The 17941-nt window shown below is 48.2% G+C and overlaps 1 protein-coding gene across 8 annotated transcripts in view; it reads right to left on the minus strand.

The window, feature by feature from the left end:
* CTTN (cortactin) overlaps positions 1-17941 on the minus strand; it is a 49071-nt gene that overhangs the window by 19607 nt on the left and 11523 nt on the right. For all 8 annotated transcript variants that reach the window (XM_043970542.1, XM_043970544.1, XM_043970540.1 and 5 more), the window contains 4 exons: positions 14835-14921; positions 14441-14514; positions 11911-12040; positions 5415-5525 (listed from right to left, as the gene is read on the minus strand). In XM_043970542.1, coding sequence (XP_043826477.1) covers positions 5415-5525; positions 11911-12040; positions 14441-14514; positions 14835-14921 — 402 coding nt within the window. The remainder of the gene's footprint in view (positions 1-5414; positions 5526-11910; positions 12041-14440; positions 14515-14834; positions 14922-17941) is intronic.

Here is a 17941-nt window from a genome sequence, read left to right on the forward strand (position 1 = left end):
CTGTGCCTTCCATACTAACCCAGCCAAGCAAGGAAAGCTTCGTCACCAGGGAGGTGACTGCCAAATGATGAATCATTTGGCCACCACGACCCACAAAGGCAATGGTCTTCCGTGTCATTCGGCCAAGATGTCTCCAGCACACTGAGAGGAGAGGCTTGGACAAGGGCAATGGACATGATGTGGGGAAATGTTTTGACGGCGACATTTTCTGCATCTCAGGTGGTGGAAGAGCCACATTTGGATACCTCGGTAGCTGATGTGTTTGATGAGGATGCGGAAATCAAAGGAATGCCCATCCACTGGGGGCAATGGATCCAAGACCATCCCAAAGGACTAGTGAGGAAGCAGATGATCCACCTCAGAGAAAGAAACTGCTATGGATGGAACCCAGATGGAAGCAGGCTGGTGGTCACTTTTTTCATTTATCTGAGTCTTCTTATACAAAAAGACTAATATGGAAATGTTTTTACATAATTGCAAAAACTGAAAAAAAAAAAAGAAAATGGAACCTAAGAAAAAGCCGCTGGACAAGTTAGTCACGAGGACTCAAGGACCATAAAGTCCTGCCTCCCCATCTATCAGATGAAAACCAAGGCCCAAGGAGCTTATGTGATTTTCCCAAGGTCACCCATGCATTATGTATGTGTGGTTGGGGGGGGGGGGTACGCCCTTGTCCTGTGACTCTAGGGCACTTCAAAGCTTTTTTCTTTTGTTTTTTTTTTTAATTAACACTTTATTTTTCTAAATTACATGTAAAAACAATTAACAAACTTTAAAAAAAAAATTGAATTCCAAATTCTCTTCCTCCTTCCCTTCCCCCTCCTTGAGAAGGCAATTTGATATACAGATTATACATGTGCAGTCATGCAAAACATTTTTCCATATTAGCCCCATTGTGAAAGAAAACACAGACCAAAAAGAAAAACAAGGTAAAAAAATTCTCATTCACTCTGCACTCAGACGCCATCCATTCTCGCTCTGGAAGTAGAACGCATACTTGATGATGAGTGCTTTGGAATGGCCTTGGATCATTCGGTTCTTTTTTCAGTCTATCAGGTCATCTCCCAATATAGTTGCAATATATTTGCAAGTGGTTGTTGCTGTTCAGTCATGTCTGTGACCCCATTTTGGGTTTTCTTGGCAGAGATACTAGAGTGGTTGGCCATTTCCTTCTCTAGTTAATTATATAGATGAGGCAACTGAGGCAAAAAGATAAAGTGACTTGTTCAGGGACACACAGTAAATGTCTGAGGCCAGATTTGAAGTCAGAAGAACTCCAGGCCTGCTGCTCTAACCACTGTGGCACCACCTAGCTACTCCTATTAGGAAATGGGGACGATACTAAATGATTGGAGTGGGGGCAGGGGAGGGGTGCCAATGGTGTTTCTCCATCTCTGAGATCTTGATGAGAAGACACGAGACCTGGCGGATAGCTGGACCCAAAGAAAAAATCTATTCTACTTTATTGGGCTGTTTTCTTTCCCTGTTAACCTTTGGAATTGGTTTGGCTACATCCTGATTACAAAGTACTCTGATCATCTTTTCATCAATTGTAAGTAAGTAGGCCAACAGGTACGAAGTAAACAAGTGAACTTGAAAGGGCATCACAGGGAGCAGTGGCCACTCGCTACCAGGGGATCTGCCATGGCGTCCACAGCAAGTAGCTCTTGGGCTGAGCTTTGAAGGAGGCAAGAAGCAGAGATGAGGAGGGAGAGCCGTCCCCACACAAAGCAGAGCCTGGGCAAAGTCACAGAGATGGGAGATGGAGTTGTTGAGTGCTGTGGGCCAGGGGTAAGCCATTCTGACTAGACCACAGTGTAGGTGAAGGAGGTCTGGAGATGAGGGCTAGGAGCATACTGAGAAAGGCTTGGCAGAGGAGTTTTAATTAGATGGTGTTTTTCTGACTCCTTCATTAACCCACTTATTCCTTAAAAGAGGTTTTTTTTGTTCCCATGGAGAACTATGGCTTTTACTCAGTTTAATATTTACTTCTAATGACACAGATTTGAAAATGTAGCATGCATAATTTCTATCTTTTTCTGGTTTCAAAGGTCTTTGGGGACGAGCTTGGCTAATGGGTCCAAGTGTACTTGAAAAGAAACTGCATCTTTCACTCACTTCCCTCCAAAGGCCTCTAAAGGAAGCTGCCGCATCAGGGGCTTCTGTATGTAGGTCGGTCACCTCATCATCTGCGTTTAGACATGTGCAGTCACAGGTCTGTGGGGAAGAGTTCCCTGGAAACACAGCCTTGGACACCTGCTCTTTTTCCTGTGCTGTTTTTCAGAAATCCAATGATGCTCTGGTATGGTTTTTAAAATTTATTTTTGTTGTTGTTGTTTTTTGCAGGGCAATGAGGGTTAAGTGACTTGCTCAGGGTCACACAGCTAGTAAGTGTCAAGTATCTGAGGCCATATTTGAACTCAGGTCCTCCTGAATCGAGGGCTGGTGCTCTATCCACTGCGCCACCTAGCTGCCCCTGGTATAGTTTTATAATAGCATTTTTTTTCTTTTCTTCTTTCTTGAAGCTTCAAAAGCTTTTTTTTGTGTCTTTTCTCATTTTTCTTCCAAAATTCAACAATCTGTGCATTGGTGAACTCTAGGTGGGATTTCTTCATGCAGGAATTGTCCTTTGCACTCGCAGAATGTTACCTGCTTTATTCCCTAGGGAACATTGTCTCATTGGGTCCTCAGTAGGAGGCTTTGGTCTGCTATGGTATCTTTGGGAATCCCAAGTGACCCAGTGTTTATATTCCTTACCCTTACTGCCTGAATCAATTACTCTGCCTGTACATCAATTAGCTGCTCTAAGTCTTATTTCCTGGGCTTGCTTTTGGTTTTAGTTTGATTATCTTATACATCTGAATTATCTCATAGATTTGAATTTCTTCAGTTAATTTGTTGTACTCATTGAGATTTTGAATTTTTAGTTCTATCTTTGAAATCTCCCTAATTGTTCCATCATTCCTCTTGGTGTCTGGAGTCTTCCTTTAACACACTTATTATCTGATTGACTGCACCCTTTGGTGACTGACACTAACTTTTACTTCTAAAGCCATTTATCCCATAAATCTTTTGACATAATTCCTTTACATGCCATTTTTGGTGGATTTACTTATTCTTTCAGATCAAGAGAAGTTCCAGTAGAAAGAGGCAGATGGGGGTTATGAAGAACTTTGAACAGCAAAGAGGAGATGTGATATTTGATCCTAGAAGTAGCAGGGAGTCACTGAGATTTCTCAAATAGAGAGGGGACGAGATCAGACTGTGCTTTAGGAAGATCAATTTCTCAACTAAATGGGGGATGGACAGGAGCGGGGAGAGACCTGAGGCAGGCAGAGCTACCTCAGAAGTCATAGCTTTAGTGGAGGTAGAGGAGTGATGAGGGCCTGTGGGAGGAGCAGCAAGGGGGAGAATGTCAGAGGAGAGAAGGGGGGGGGGATAAAGGCAGAATGGCAGGACCTGGCAACAGACTGAATGTGGGGGTGAGTGTGAGAGAAGAATCAAGGAGGGTGTTGAGCTTGAGAACCAGTGTGAACAGGAGGTCGATGGTGCCCTCGACAGCAATGGGGAAGTTTGGAAAGGTGGAGAGCTTGCAGGGAGAGATGACGTGTTCAGTTTTGGACACGTTGAGTGTAAGACACTTCCTGGATGACCAGTCTGAGATGTCTGAAAGGCAGCTGGACATACAAGACTGGAAGTCAAAGGGGAGGTTAGAGATAGGTAAAGAAATCTGAGAATCATCTCCATTGAGATGATGATTGGATGCTTGGGAGCAGATGAGACAGTGTAGGGAGAGGAGAGAGGAGGGCCTTGGGGGAATCTCCATTGCCAGTGGGCATGACCCAGATGAAGATCTAGCAAAGCTGTGTGCAGACAGACAGACAGACAGACAGACAGACAGACAGACAGACAGACAGGAGGAGGAGAACCAGGAGAGAGAGAAGAGAGCACCAAGGAGAAGCTTATCAGAAAGATAAAGACTGAGGAAAAGCCATCCGTCTGGTGATCAGAAGAGAGATCACTGGTAACTTGGGAGTGGGCCCTTTCAGTTGAACACTAAAGTTGGAGGCCAGATCATGGAGAGTTAAGAAGGCGAGAGGGAAGGAAGAGGAGGCACCTGTTGTAGACAACCTTCTCCTGGAGTTTGGTCATGAAAGGGAGGAGAGATAGGGGATGATGCCACTGGGGAGGAAGCATTCACATGACAGTTTTTTGCAGATGGGGGATACATAGGGAAGTTTGTAGAGGGGAGGAAAGCAGCTAGTAGTTAGAGAGATAGTGAAGATAATAAGTGAGAGAGAGGAAGTAATCTGCCTCAGGTGACAGGATGGGATGGGATGGGATGACTTTTGTGTGTAGAGGGGTTTGCCTTAGCAAGGAAAAAGGGCTACTCATTATGTGAGGCAGGGCTGAAGGTGGAGATAGTGGCAGAAGGCATCTGGGTGATGTGAGATAAGGAGAGAAGGACCTTTTCACGAATGGTCTCTTTTTTTTTTTTAGAGAGCTATAGGAGAGGAGGCTGTAGGTTTGAGAAGGGATGAAAAAGTTTGGAAAAGCCGTTTTGGAAAGTGTAAAAGGCTTGCCATGCTGCAGTGAGAGCCCAACGCGACATAAATCTGCAGAGAATCTAGTCTACACGGCTTCATGATTTTCTCTAACACTGTTTAGCAGCACAGGTGTGGGAGCAGAGGTAGCAGATGCTAGAAGCCATCCAAGGCTGAAGCTTGGAAGTCGAGCAAGATCTTTGATAAGATAGAGGGCCCAGGGAGTCCAGAGAAGAGGACAGTGTAGCATTGAACTTTACCAAGGGTGTGGCTCGTTGTAGGGGCAATGGCCAGGGAAAGAACTGAGGGGTCAAGGGATTAAAGGTTACATGAGGATAAAGAGTAGGGTGGTGAGGCAGAGGCAGAGGGAGAATGACAACAAATTGTGATCAGCTGGGAATTTCAGAGATTATGATCCTGGAAGAGGCACACCCTCTCCTGAGCACCATGTTTCTGGTAAATTTTCACTCTGGCAGTCTTATAAGATGTTCAAAAATGTTCAAAATCAAGAGCATTGAATTTGCAGAAAGAGGGCCCGAGTTCAAATCCCAGCTCTGTCCTTCACACCCCGGGCAAGTTACTAATTCTCTGAGCTGCAGTTTCCTCAGTTGTCAAAGGGTAGTGGAAGCAGGAGGTGAGAGGCAGGAAGGATGGACCACTCAGGTCCCTTCCAGACTGAAATCTGTAATTTGATGATTGTGGCAGGTGTTACTCAGTTTTTCAGTCCCATCCTACTCTTTTCTCCAGTACCTGGGCTAAGAGTTTCCAGTCCCTGTCTGCCCACTGAAATGCCAGCCCCTGGGGACACGACTCGCCTGAGCCCACGAGATCCTTGCTTAAAGGAGCAAGCATCAGAGATCCGTCACTTACCTGATCCACTCTATCCATCTGGACCCCAAATTTGCCACCAAAGCCTCTCACGGAGTCAACTTGAGAACAATGTTTGGAAAGTTTAGACTGATATTCATGGCCAACGGCAGACTGAAAGAGAGTTTTGAAAAGAAAAGTTACACAGCGGATGAGCAGCTTCTTCTACACTTTATCACACGAGGCACAAACAACCAACATGAAACTCTCAGCCTAGAAAAAAAAGTATGTGGGGGGGAGGGGTTTCCTTTTTTGTTCCAAAAGGATTCGCTGTTGAGTCACGTTGGCATCGTGGGCCATCTGTGATGTCTGGTTGTTTTCAAGTTCAGCGAACGTGGAAACTGCGCCTCAAAAGCTGGAGCCCCAGCCAAGCTGAGAGTAGCATCAGGACCCGAGAAAGAGAGATCTTTGGACAGGACACCAGGTTTCTGTCCAGACCACAGTGATTAAAGATGTCATGGTAAACTCCGGGGCAGGAAGCTCCCTTTCCTAATGCGAGTCAGCACCTTCTCATCCTCAACACTGTCTGGGGCATGGAGAAGGGACTTGCCCAGGGTCACACAGCCAGCACGCACTAAGGGACAAGGCTTGATCCCCCATCTTTTCAGCTCTCAGGGCTTCTCTCACCCCACGGCACCATGCTGTCTTTTAATAAGCTAAGGCATTGCTAAGAGAAAGACTCATACAAACCCATATGTTTGATTTGCATTTTTATCACATGCATTATGGATGTGAATATGTCATAAGGCAAAAAAAAAAAACCCTCAAAACATATCACTTCTACTGTCAACAACCTTGTTGATTCCTGGAGCCTTCCGTTCTCTGGGCAAAAATGCTGAAGTAATTTCTTTCCAGTGCTTCAGCTAAGCAACTGGTTAGTCTTAGTTGGGAAGCTAGTCCTAAAGTATTCACCTGTAACACATGACAGTGTGGTAAAATAATGGAATTTGGCTGACTGATTGGGATGGGCCACACCTGGCCTGTGCTGAGTGACTATGCTGCTGATGTCAGCGGGAGAAAGCACTCTCCGATGGAGTTTGAAGGGCCCCCCTTTTTGTGGGGAGGGAGAGTAAACACTGAGGGGAGCTCAGTTTTTTCCCAGTTGGTGAGCTTCGGGAGTGGATGAGAGAGAGCATTTTTCCTGGAAGTTTGTCCTGTGGGCCCTGGCTGCATAGCTGTTTCCTACTGAAGCTACGGACCCCAGGGGGTGAGTTAATAAACGAGCCTAGCTCTTTAAATTAGCTGAGCTGGAAGCGAGTTTGGGGATTGTATAGACTCAGGTTAGATTTAGGGGGATTATCCATTTTTCTTTTTCCCTATTCCCTTGTCTTTGACTTTATTAATTTCACCTTTGCTGTGTATTTTATTCCCACTAATAAAATCTGATTCGTTTGTGGAAAAGAGGCTGTGAGGCTCCTTTCTTATTGGCCTCGGAGAAAGATCTCAAGGAAGTTCAGAGGGGAGGGAGCTTTGGGCCTAGAGGGCCCTCATTATTTTCCGAACCCCAATATTACAGTGAGCCACCCAATTAACCCTCTACATGTTAAATTTGGCCCTCACAACAGAAGGAAGGGCAGAACCAAGAGGTGACCTGTCCCCAGGGAGAAGCCTGAACATGATGGAAGCAGACGTGGCTCTGGCATCATCACTTTGGGACTTGGGCAAGTTACAACCTCTTTGTGCCTCAGTTTCCTCATTTAGAACACTTATGTCACAGCAGTATGGCGAGAACATCTGTTAAACCTTAAAGTCCTGGGGCAGCTAGGTGGCGCAGTGAATAGAGTACCAGCCCTGGATTCAGAAGGACCTGAATTCAAATCTGGCCTCAGACACTTAACACTTACTAGCTGTGTGACCCTGAGCAAGTCACTTAACCCCAATTGCCCTGCCAAAAAAAAAAAAAAAGAAAAGAAAAAAGAAAAGAAAAGAAAGAAAGAAACGTGTAAAATGGGGTAAGGGGAGGTAGACTAGAGGGCTTAAAAAAATGAAAATTTTAAAAAATTTTAAAAAACCTTAAAGTCCTTATAATGGCACTGACGATGTTCAGAGCCCTGCCCACTACTCTACACAGGTTTTCAAACTAATATTACATCATCATCCTGAATCATAAACTCTAGCAGAATGCAGTACCATGTTCTGGCAGTTTTCTAGACACTTACAAAGAGTCGGTGGCTGGAACCTCCCCCCAGTCTCCATTCCCTCATTCCTACTGGACATTTCCTTTCCCCCTCAGTCCTTCTTGTGCCCCTCACTCATGTTTCCAAAGTATCAAAGACACCCCTAGTAATGGGCTTGGGAGAACTCACTCTGCTCTGCAGTTTGACCAGTCACAGGCTCCCTCAAGTGAGCAAAGCCCCAAGGCACCAGCGTGAGCTCCCAAAGCCCTTGCTCTGGCCTTAGAAGCATCCGATGATCCAGGACTGCACAGTCATCTGATGCAGCAGTGGGGGCCAGTCTTGGCTTCACCCTGCCTCGGATGCTTGGAGCATCCATGGCCCATGACCTTTTTAAGTCTCAGTGTCCTTATTTGTAAAATGAGGGGAGCTTCCAGCTCTCGAGTCACTAGGAGTGAAGGAGGCAAACTGAGCCGGGCTCCATATCAGCTCCCTCCTCATGAAAGCAGAGATGCAGGAAACTAATAATTGCAAGAGGCAGCCCATTTCCTGTCGGCTTGGACTTCATCCAGCCCTTGTACTTCCTACTGTCATTCAAAGCATTCAGTAAGGGGTCTAAGGGACACAACTACTGTGTGGGTGCTGGGCTTAACTCCTGTGCTTCTTGGTGATGACAGTTTGATGAGGGGAACAGGGAAGGTAGGAGGGGACAGTCAGTGAAGTGACAATGATGCCAGGGTGGTAAGGGAGGAAACCACCCCAGTTAGCCAGACCTGCGCCTTGGTTTCCCCTGTTTCCCCTTCCTCCACAGCTCCCGCTGTGGCCTCAGCAAGGAGTCCTGCTGACTCCTGTGTGTATGTGGACCCCCTCCTTCCAGGTTCCTTTGGGGTAGAAGCATTGGGGCTGGGAGGGGCAGGACAAGCTTTTAATTTTCTTTTTCACATTAAAGGGTGTGTCCCAACTGCAGAAGGTTTTGCAAAATGGGTTCACATACTCTACAAATGTCAGTTCTTGGTCCCAGCCCTACCCTCTGTGCTCTGGGACAGGGGGAACTGGAGAAAGGAAAAGACTAGACAAAACCTGACCTCACCCTCCTACCCAGCACAGTGACCCAGCCTGGTTGGGATCATAAACTCAAACAAAAATAATTCCTAAAGCCATCCTTCCCAAATACTCCTAGTAACCAGGGGTGTAACGGAAAGACATGGAGAATCCAGCTACTCTGCACTCCACCCCTAGCAGTGGGCAGTTTGTACCCAGTACCAGAAACCCTGAGCCACACCCGTCCCACTGATCCTCATCGATCACTTTGCTAGCAGGGCAAGTATTTTAGGGTCAAAGGAGGTAGGGGTGTGTGTGTGTGTGTGTGTGTGTGTGTGTGTGTGTGTGTGTGTGTGTGTGTGTGATGGAGGGAGGAGGGAGAGAGGGGGGAGGGAGAGGGATAGGGAGAGGGAGGGGGGGAGGGAAAGGAATAGGGAGGAGAGGGGGGGGAGGGAGAGAGAGAAGGGGGAGGGAAAGGGATAGGGAGAGGGAGAGAGAGAGGGGAGGGAGAGAGAGAAGGGAGGAGAGGGATAGGGAGAGGGAGAGAGAGGGAGAGGGAGAGAGAGAGGGGAGGGAGAGAGAGAAGGGAGAAGGAGAGGGATAGGGAGAGGGAGAGAGAGGGAGAGGGAGAGGGAGAGGGGGGAGGGAGCAGGGAAGGAGAGAGGGAGAGAGGGAGGGAGAGAAAGAGAGGGAGGGAGAGAGAGAGGGGAGAGGGAGAGAGGGAGGGAGGGAGGGAGAGAGAGAGGGGATAGGGATAGGAAGAGGGAGGGAAGGAGGGAGAGAGAACGGAGGCCTGCACTGGTTATCTGCTACATTGGGAAATTTGTCCCAGGTCCCAGGGAGGCTGGGAGAGGTTCTCTGGCAATAAGGACTTCTGGATGACGACTCCTGGGGGACTGGCTGCCTCTAGGCTCTTATAGCACCGGCCCATTTCTCCTCAGGGTCACTGCCGTGGCCTCACTCTCCCTCTGCTCACCATACCCTCCACAGCCCTTGCCATATGAATTACAGCAAAGAGGAAATAAGGACAGGAGCAGACAGAACCAATAAGGAGCCGGGTTTCCAATTCTGACAAGTGTCCCAGGGGAGAAGCCATCCTTTAAGTACAATGTCAGGATGTCCTGTAGCTGTGGAGTTTTGGGGGAGCGTTCAAACCTCCAGGTGGCCTTAGACCGATCCTGCCATTCCTCTAGGCCTCAGTGTCCCCCTCTTACACGATCTCCAGCATCCAGTCCACACTTAACACAATTCTGCCCAGCTGCCCATGGCCCAGATCTAAACAGGAATTCTTTCTCTCTCTCTCCTATAAACTCTAAAAGGACATGAATTAGCTTTATCTACATTTTGCATTCCCCTCAAGTGCCTAGTACAGTGTTCAGCACACAGCAGATGCTTAATAAGGGATTGCTGTTGAATTGAATGGAGAATTTGGCCCCTACTGTGGGTCATGGCCACCCTTACACTAGTGATTATAGATAAAAGGTCCCCAAGTAGCACCATAAAAAACACTACAACTGGGGGCAGCTAGGTGGCGCAGTGAATAGAGCACCAGCCCTGGATTCAGGAGGACCTGAGTTCCAATCCAGCTTCAGATACTTGACACTTACTAGCTATGTGACCCTGGGCAAGTCACTTAACTCTCATTGCCCTGCAAAAAACAAAAACAAAAAAAACCCCACACTACAATTCCTACCCTTGTCACCATTTGCTCCCCTAATGAACATGGCCTGGCTGACAGCTTTTGTGTCCCTGGATGCTCTCCCAGCTCCTCCTCTGTTGTGCATCGCTCAAGCCTAATGAAACAATTAAAAGAAGATGCCCTTTCCCTCGTCAGATTTTTGTAGACAGCGGCAAGATGGCCGACCCTAACGTGGGTCACTGAAACTGATGATGGAGTTAAGTACCGGTCAGACAGGTCTTCAGTTACTTCCCTACTACTATGTCTCCAAGCAGAGTTCAGGGCCCAACTTCCATGCTAAACCTCCCCCAGCTCTGCCTGATTCTAAGGCATTCAAGGCTTGTACATGGTGAGAAACAATTCTTGGTGAGCTCAATTCTTGAGCTGGTGATATGCCAAGCCCAGCTCATCAAGATGGGGCTGGACCTCTCTCCACAAGGGAGAACAGCCCAGGAACTTCCTTTCTTACCCCTTCCCTTGACTTTTCCCCCACAAAGCTCCTGGAGGCAAAGAGGGAAGTGACAAAAGTCATTCTCTCTTATCTGTTGGTTTACATGCAATGCTGTTTCATGACTAATTTGAGATGGACATCTTTATTTGGAACCACCCATCCCAACAGCCTATAAGCCAGGTATGCACACCGGCCCCACCAGTGACCACAATGCCATCCCTGTTGCCTAAGTCAAATGTAAGTCAACCTATGCACAGGGCAAAAAAAAAAGTAAAATGACACCTGAGCCAGTTCACCCGCTGATCAGCCTCCATCCAGGGCAGGAAGATGGGTAGGCAAAGTACCCAAGAAGACCAAGAAAGAAGTCAACTTTAAGGTCTGTCAACAATGCAGAGAATGACCACACTATCAGAACAGCAAGCCTGTTGTCCCCAACACCTGCTGCTCAAAAATGAACCCCACCAGGGTCTAAAATTAGCTGGGAGGAAAGAGGCAGAGTACTGTCAAAAGAAGCAGACAGGAGCTGAGGCAGCTGAAGCAAAGACTTCCCTTAGCTTTTGCTAAAAGCTAGAAACGATCATTTGAGTGAGGATCTGCCCACAAGCTTTAAAAATAGGTATTTCAACCTCAGTCTCTCGGTATAGATGCAACCTCTAACAGGCCAGACCTTCCGTCTTCCAAGTTTACTTAAGATCTGAAGAAACTTTGCCGGGCTTTGGGCCGAATATGGCAATTGTCCCATCCACCAGGTGGCCTGGACTTTGTGTATTTGAGGCTGGCAGCCAGGGCAGCCAACCCCGGCCGGAGCCATGGCCAACACAGAGAGTTAGCACCAGGCAGATACTTCTCTCTTCCCTCATCTCCTTTGTAATCTTGGGTATTCTACTGGATATATTTGGAACCATTATCCTGAGAAGGAGTCAATAGGATTCACCTCTGGCCTACCAAGAAGGTCCAGGACACAACTAAGGTTAAGAAGAACCCTTATTGTACACCATTTATTCTGCCCCAACCATGAAGGGGATTGGCCACAATGTGGATTTTTATGAAATAGTCATTTGGGGTAAGTATATAGGAAACCCACAATCCAATTCCAATTCTGGGCAGCCAACTTTTTCTAGGTTGACCTCTCATCCATCCAGAGTTTTCAGCTGCTTGGGGAGAAGCTGCCACTTTATCTAGAGCTTTGGCTGAACTGGGCACCTGCCAACTTACTTTATCCATTCTGTCCTGCTCGACACCAAATTTTCCTCCATAGCCGTGGGATGCTTTGGGTCCTGTCTCAAGCTCCTTCTCCTTGAGGGTCTGATGTTCTTGGAAAACATTCTCTCTCAGCTTGTGTATGCTGAAATAAAAGGGGGAGGGAGGGAGGAGAATCACATACCTCTGGAACAGAACAAAACGTTTCTCCCTCTCCCCCAGACAAGGGACGCAGCAGCAAACACCACCCCCCCACAACCCGCTCACAGGCCTCCTGTATCGCCAGCTTCCATTAAGTTCCCATGTTGTGCTTTGCAGACAACTAGTAAAGTCTGCATCTATCTCAGGCATCCCAAAGGTCCAGTGACACTTTGGTGGAAAGTAGGTCCGCCCCTTGTAGGGAAAATGAGACCATGGAGAGAAAAACCGCAAGGACCCAAAAGCTGAAGCCTCTTCCCCATTGCAGGGGACAAAAGACTTCTCTATTGTTCACATGCCTGACTGGGTTATAGCAATACACCTGGAAAGTGGTAGCTAAGGGGAAGAGAGAATGAGGAAGTCCATGGGACCAAGTGGCCACTGTCCAGCCACCCTGTGGATTCCCATCGTTCCCAGAAAACCCTCGTCCCAAACCAGACTGGGTGGGATATGCTGGAGTCAGGGAACATTTAGATGGTGGGGGCACTCTGACTGAATTAACCAACCCATTCCACATGTATTAGAAGTGCCTACTATGTGCCAGGCCCTGTCCTCAGCCTCATTAATGGGTTCAACACCTGAAATGCACGTGGAAAGGAAAATCACCTTTATTCAAGTTTTTACAAACAAAAAAGGTTCTATGATAAACAAAGTCTTCTCTGTCCCCCCCCAAGCTGGAAATCAAACCAGGAAGCACCTTCTAGGTGCTAGGCACTGTGCTAAGTGCTGGAAAGACCCTCTCCTCCAATTGTCCTGAAGCATTGGGTGAGTGAAGGAATGAAATATCTTTCTTTTTTTTAAAGAATTCATTCATTCCTAAAGCACTGTGTGTGGCTCTATCTCTTGGTCTACCTCACAGACAACCTTGGCTCAAACCAATGAAGTATTTGAACAATAGGCCCATTTTCCCCATGCTTCCAGGACCCTGCTGGGGAGAATGGGGACCACGCCGGGGACCTCTCTGGGGAGAGGGGACAAGATACCCGGCCTAGTTCTCTCTCCATCTGCAAGGTCTGGCTCATAGTTCTTGCTTGTTGCTATGATCGTCTAGGGCTAACGCTCTCAGAGGCCCAGAAAAGGGCAGTTTCTAGATGCCCCCTCATGCCCCGCAACCGCAGGCACCCCCTGGAGGTTCCGGCCTGCAGACCTTCACTCCACTGATTCCCATTTTCTAAAGCAGCTCAAACCCAGAGAGGGCAGAGAGCAGGAAAGAAAAGCACATGGTTCTGACCAGATGAGGAACTGGCCGGAGCCCACTGGACAAGCCGCGAGCAGCCGGCCCTGGGTGCTGGCAAGCTCAGGACCCTTGGGGGCTTCCCAACTGGCCCAAGGTGTGAGCTCGTGCAGGAGCCAGGGACCCTGAGGGGAGGCCCTGGGAGGGGGTGACAAGAATCTCTGCCGCACTTGATTGTACAGGCCCGGAACCAGGACACCCACTTCCCAAGAAGCTAAGACGCCTTCTCAGGCTGGAGTCATTGGGGAACCAGATGCCTCCACCCTTGGGTGAGTTCCTGCTGCTCAGAACCTCCCCATGAGGAAGCAGCAACACCGCCCGTGCTCCCATCAAGGGGAGTTGGAGCAGCTTCTTAGGACTCCTCCCAGCCCCCAACTGACTCCTCCCAGCCCCCTGGGCCACTTGTCTGCCCCACTCTCCTGGAGGGCAGGCAGAGCCCTTTGCCTTCTGCTGGTCAATACCACCTGTTAGGTGTTTAATAAATGCTTAATCTACTCCACTCTACTCTACTCTAATCTACCCAGTGTCCCAGCTCCTGGAAAAACCGAAAATTTAGGCTTTGCTTTTCATGGAAACAGGTTTGGAATTGGAATGTGGGGCTTTTAGTAGGGACCTCGTTTTTGGACTTCCTCTGAAAAGAGAACTGCCCTCCTCAGTTGAACAACAATCAGTGGCACGTGTTAGTCTGTTTTTTGACCTTCCAAGGCCCATCCAGGCATAGGGGGCCAAGGCCTGGGTGCCACCCACTGAGCAACTGGGGTAGCCATCTCGAAGGACACAAAGGGCAAAGGTCCCATTGGCCCTAGGGACAAAGCCATCTTTTAGTCACTCACTTCCTCCTGGGAGAGTCCAGGCGAGCTTGGCCGAGTCAAGAAATGGGGCTCAATGGGGAAACACCCTAGACACACAGTCACACGCCAGGGTTCAGCAGGGCCAGTTTTAGACTGGAGCCTGGATGTGGGATGTCATTTGTGCTGCACATATCAGATTAATGATTAAACTAGGACACTCTGGCTTCCGGCAGCCTCAGAAGCACAAGCCTAAGACTGCTGGCTCTCTGCCCTGCTCCCCTTCCTCAGCTCAGTCAGGACAGAAGCAGAGAGCTCCCCTTACTTGATGTGCTCCTGGTGCCCGGATCCCTTCACCGTCTTGGCACCCCATCTTTGCTCCTTCTCACTGACGTCATTCTGCAAAGAAACAAATAAGAGGAGGCTAAATCGCAGCAGCCTTTTCATGAAAAAGTGCACATGCTTGTGTGTATACAGATATGCATGTTTTTATATATGTATATACACATACACACATGTATATACATATACGTGTATACCTAAAGGCACATGCATACACCTATATGCATATACATATGTGAATATATGAATGTCATGCACACATGCACATGCACACACACACACACACACACACACACACACACACATTTTTTTTTTTTTAATCAGGGACACACACATTTCAGGAAAAAGAAGAAAATGAACAAGCTGGAAAGTCATACCACAAAATCTGGGTCGGTCTCCCAGTCATCAGTGGCCTCATCATCCTTGCTGACCGATACAGAATGTCCGGCTGAGGCTTTCCACATCTGAAAGATCACGCATCAGCTCATCAGGCTGACTGAGAGATGGATGCCCACACCTGAAGCAGACCTGACTTTGGACAAAAATCACTACCAGGGCTGAATTACAGGCAGTGGAGCCGGAATTCTACAAAACCAAGATTCCCCCCTCCCCCCATACACCCGGAATATGTGCTGACAACCGCTGCTCATGACAATGATGACGAGGATGATGAAGGCAGCTGACATGGGGGGGTCCTCCTGGGGGCCAGAGCTCTCCCCAGATATCGGCTCACTTGAGTTTCACAATAACCCTGGGAGGTAGCTGCTACAACCAGCCCATTTGACAGATGAGGAAACGGGCTGAGATGAAGTAGCTGAACCAGGGTCACACAGTTAGCTCCCTCAATGTCTGAGGGAGGATTCAAACTCAGGTCCTCCTCACTCAGAGCTCCATACTCTGCCCACTGCACTACCTGGCTGCCTCAAACTAAGGCTGCAACTGAAAAGGGTGTTTTGTCTCCTGGCCCTATAAGGAAGTCTCTCTGGCTCTCTTTCAAGGGAGGATGAACATGAGTGGACTTATTTCATCATTAGAACATGCCTTTAACTTCTTGGGGTAACTGAGGCCAGGATTCAGATAAGCCAGACCCTGTCCCCAGTGTAGGGGATTCACTGTTTCTTATCCTGGGCTCTCTTGGACACCCAAGTGAGGTCATACCCTACCTGGATCCCCATTCACGGGGCACCAGAAGGACCAGGATGTGTCGGACCAACATGGTCTCCATTCAACAGAGAATGAGGGGGAGGTGAGGCCTGGAGCGGGAGGGACTGGTCCACGGGTCACAATGGCAGCCAACGCCTGGGGCAGGACCCCAGACCCTCCTGACAACGCCCTCAGCTGTCTTCCAAGGCTGCGCCTGCCCTCCAAAGGAGCAGGAAGTGCCCCAAAAGACCAACAGAGCACTATCCTTTGGGGGAGCATGGCCTAGATAAAGGCCTCATTCGCTCGATCAGACATTCCTGAGGATTACACGACTAAAGGCTTTTGTTTCCTATTTACAAAACCCAAATCCCCTCTGCCAGCAAAATGATTTTTAAAGAATCTACAAAAGGCCAAACCTCACCACTAAAAGTTTTCCCCCCAAACCCACAATATATGAGACAGGATAGGAAAAGAACTGAACCTTCTCTCTGCAAAACCACTGGAAAAAAAGCTGACACCGAATGGAAAGAGATTTACAATTGGTTTTATTTAAACTCGCTTAAAGCTCTGTTTGGGTGTCTGAGGCTCAGCCCTTTACTTTCACCTCCCTGGCCCCTGGCACTGTGACAGCCAGTGGAGTTGTGCCCTGCCCAGCCTGCCTGTTCTATATATGTTCAGGTCCAACTGAGAGAGAAGGGCACCAACAGGAAACCAAGGATCGGGCTTTCACATCACAAAAACGGCATCTGGTGCCAGGCTGGTCCGGGGAAGCAATCAGGAATTTGCCCAAACCTGGTTCTTCCTCGGAACAGGCTCCCACAACCACAGCAGGGGATTTTCAACCACTTCCTAATGGTGGCCAGCTTCCCAGCAAGACCTGAAAAAGAGCTTGGAGCTGGGGGAGGACCCAAGTTTTTCTGTCACTGACGGTGTTTCTTTTGTATTGCCAGCACGGTGTTTGGTGTCTACTCTCAGACTCAAATGAATCTCAGATCAATACGGATGGCCACCCATTCCTGACTGCCCATCCAGTCAAAAGTTTGCTCCAGGGTGCCATGCGAGGGTCTAAAGGCCCTTCCTTACTCTCATGATATTGGTACTAAGTGCTTAATAAATGGTTGTTGATTGGCTGGCTACAGAAATCACCTGATCCAAGGGAATCCAATATGGAACTGATGGGAGCCAGGGGCCACACTGCCGCTCAGAAACGAAACCCAACACCACACCAACAAAGAGAAAGAGCTACACACACAAGGATGTAAAAACCAACCGCAATTTAAAAAATAAATAAAGCAATTAAAGTTCTATCCTATTTCATTCATTTAATACTTAAAAAGAGCCTACTATGTGCCAGGCACTCATTGTGCCAAGTCCTGGAGATACAAAGACAAGAACCAGTCAGTTGTTGCCCTCCAGGGCTTATATTCAAGGGGGACAAGAAAATATCAAATAATTTCAAAAGAGAGGGAGTGACGAGAACTGGGAGCATTGGAAGAGGTGCCCCAGCTGTGTTCTTAAGGAACCTCAGTGGCATGAAGGCAGAGGGTGGGATGGTGGTGGCAGCACGGTGAAATGGAGACATGGGCTCACAGCCTGCCTCAGACCTACTAGGTGCCTAAGATCCTTAAACTCTCTGAGCCTCAGTTTTCTCCTCCACAATTTAAGGATGTCAGATTCAACTACCTTGAAGGTCCCTCCCTACTTTAAAGCTATGATGCTATGGCCATAGGGAAGCAGGAGTGGAAAGGCTCATCTGGGCAGCTGGCAGCCAATCTGGCTGGGCTGGAGAGGATGTGGAGAGTCATAACATCTTGCCTCTGCCTCTCTCTACCTAAGGAACCATCCATGGTCCATTGCCTTCCCCTCTCTGGGCCTCAGGTCGCTTACCTCTGAGGTCCCTTCAAACTGAAATCTCTGACACAAAGATTGCTGAGGGCATGGGGCGACAGGAAAGAGAGCTGTGCTTGGGAGTAAACAGAGGTCTGCCATGTTTTCGGAATAAATAGTTCCTCAAAACAAACACTCCAGAAACTATAAATGGAAAAAGAAGGCACAGAAGAGATTCCAGGAGCAGTCCTTCAATGGGTAGGGGTCACATTCTAAGAAAAGAAGAGAGAAATGGCAAGACTAAGAAAAGGCAAAACAAGACACCTCAATAAAGTAGAAAACTCAGAGAAGAAAGGAGTGAGGACAGGAGGAGAGAGGGGGAGAGCAGAAGGGAAGAAGGGAGAGGATGGGAGGAGAAGGGGAAGGGAAGGAGGGGAAAGGGAAGGAGAAGAAGAGGGAGGGGAGGAAAAAGAGGGAAAGGAGAGGAGAGGAGAGAGGGGAGGGGAGAGAAAAA

This window comes from Dromiciops gliroides, chromosome 6 (genome assembly GCF_019393635.1).
Source record: "Dromiciops gliroides isolate mDroGli1 chromosome 6, mDroGli1.pri, whole genome shotgun sequence".
Classification (NCBI taxonomy): domain Eukaryota; kingdom Metazoa; phylum Chordata; class Mammalia; order Microbiotheria; family Microbiotheriidae; genus Dromiciops; species Dromiciops gliroides.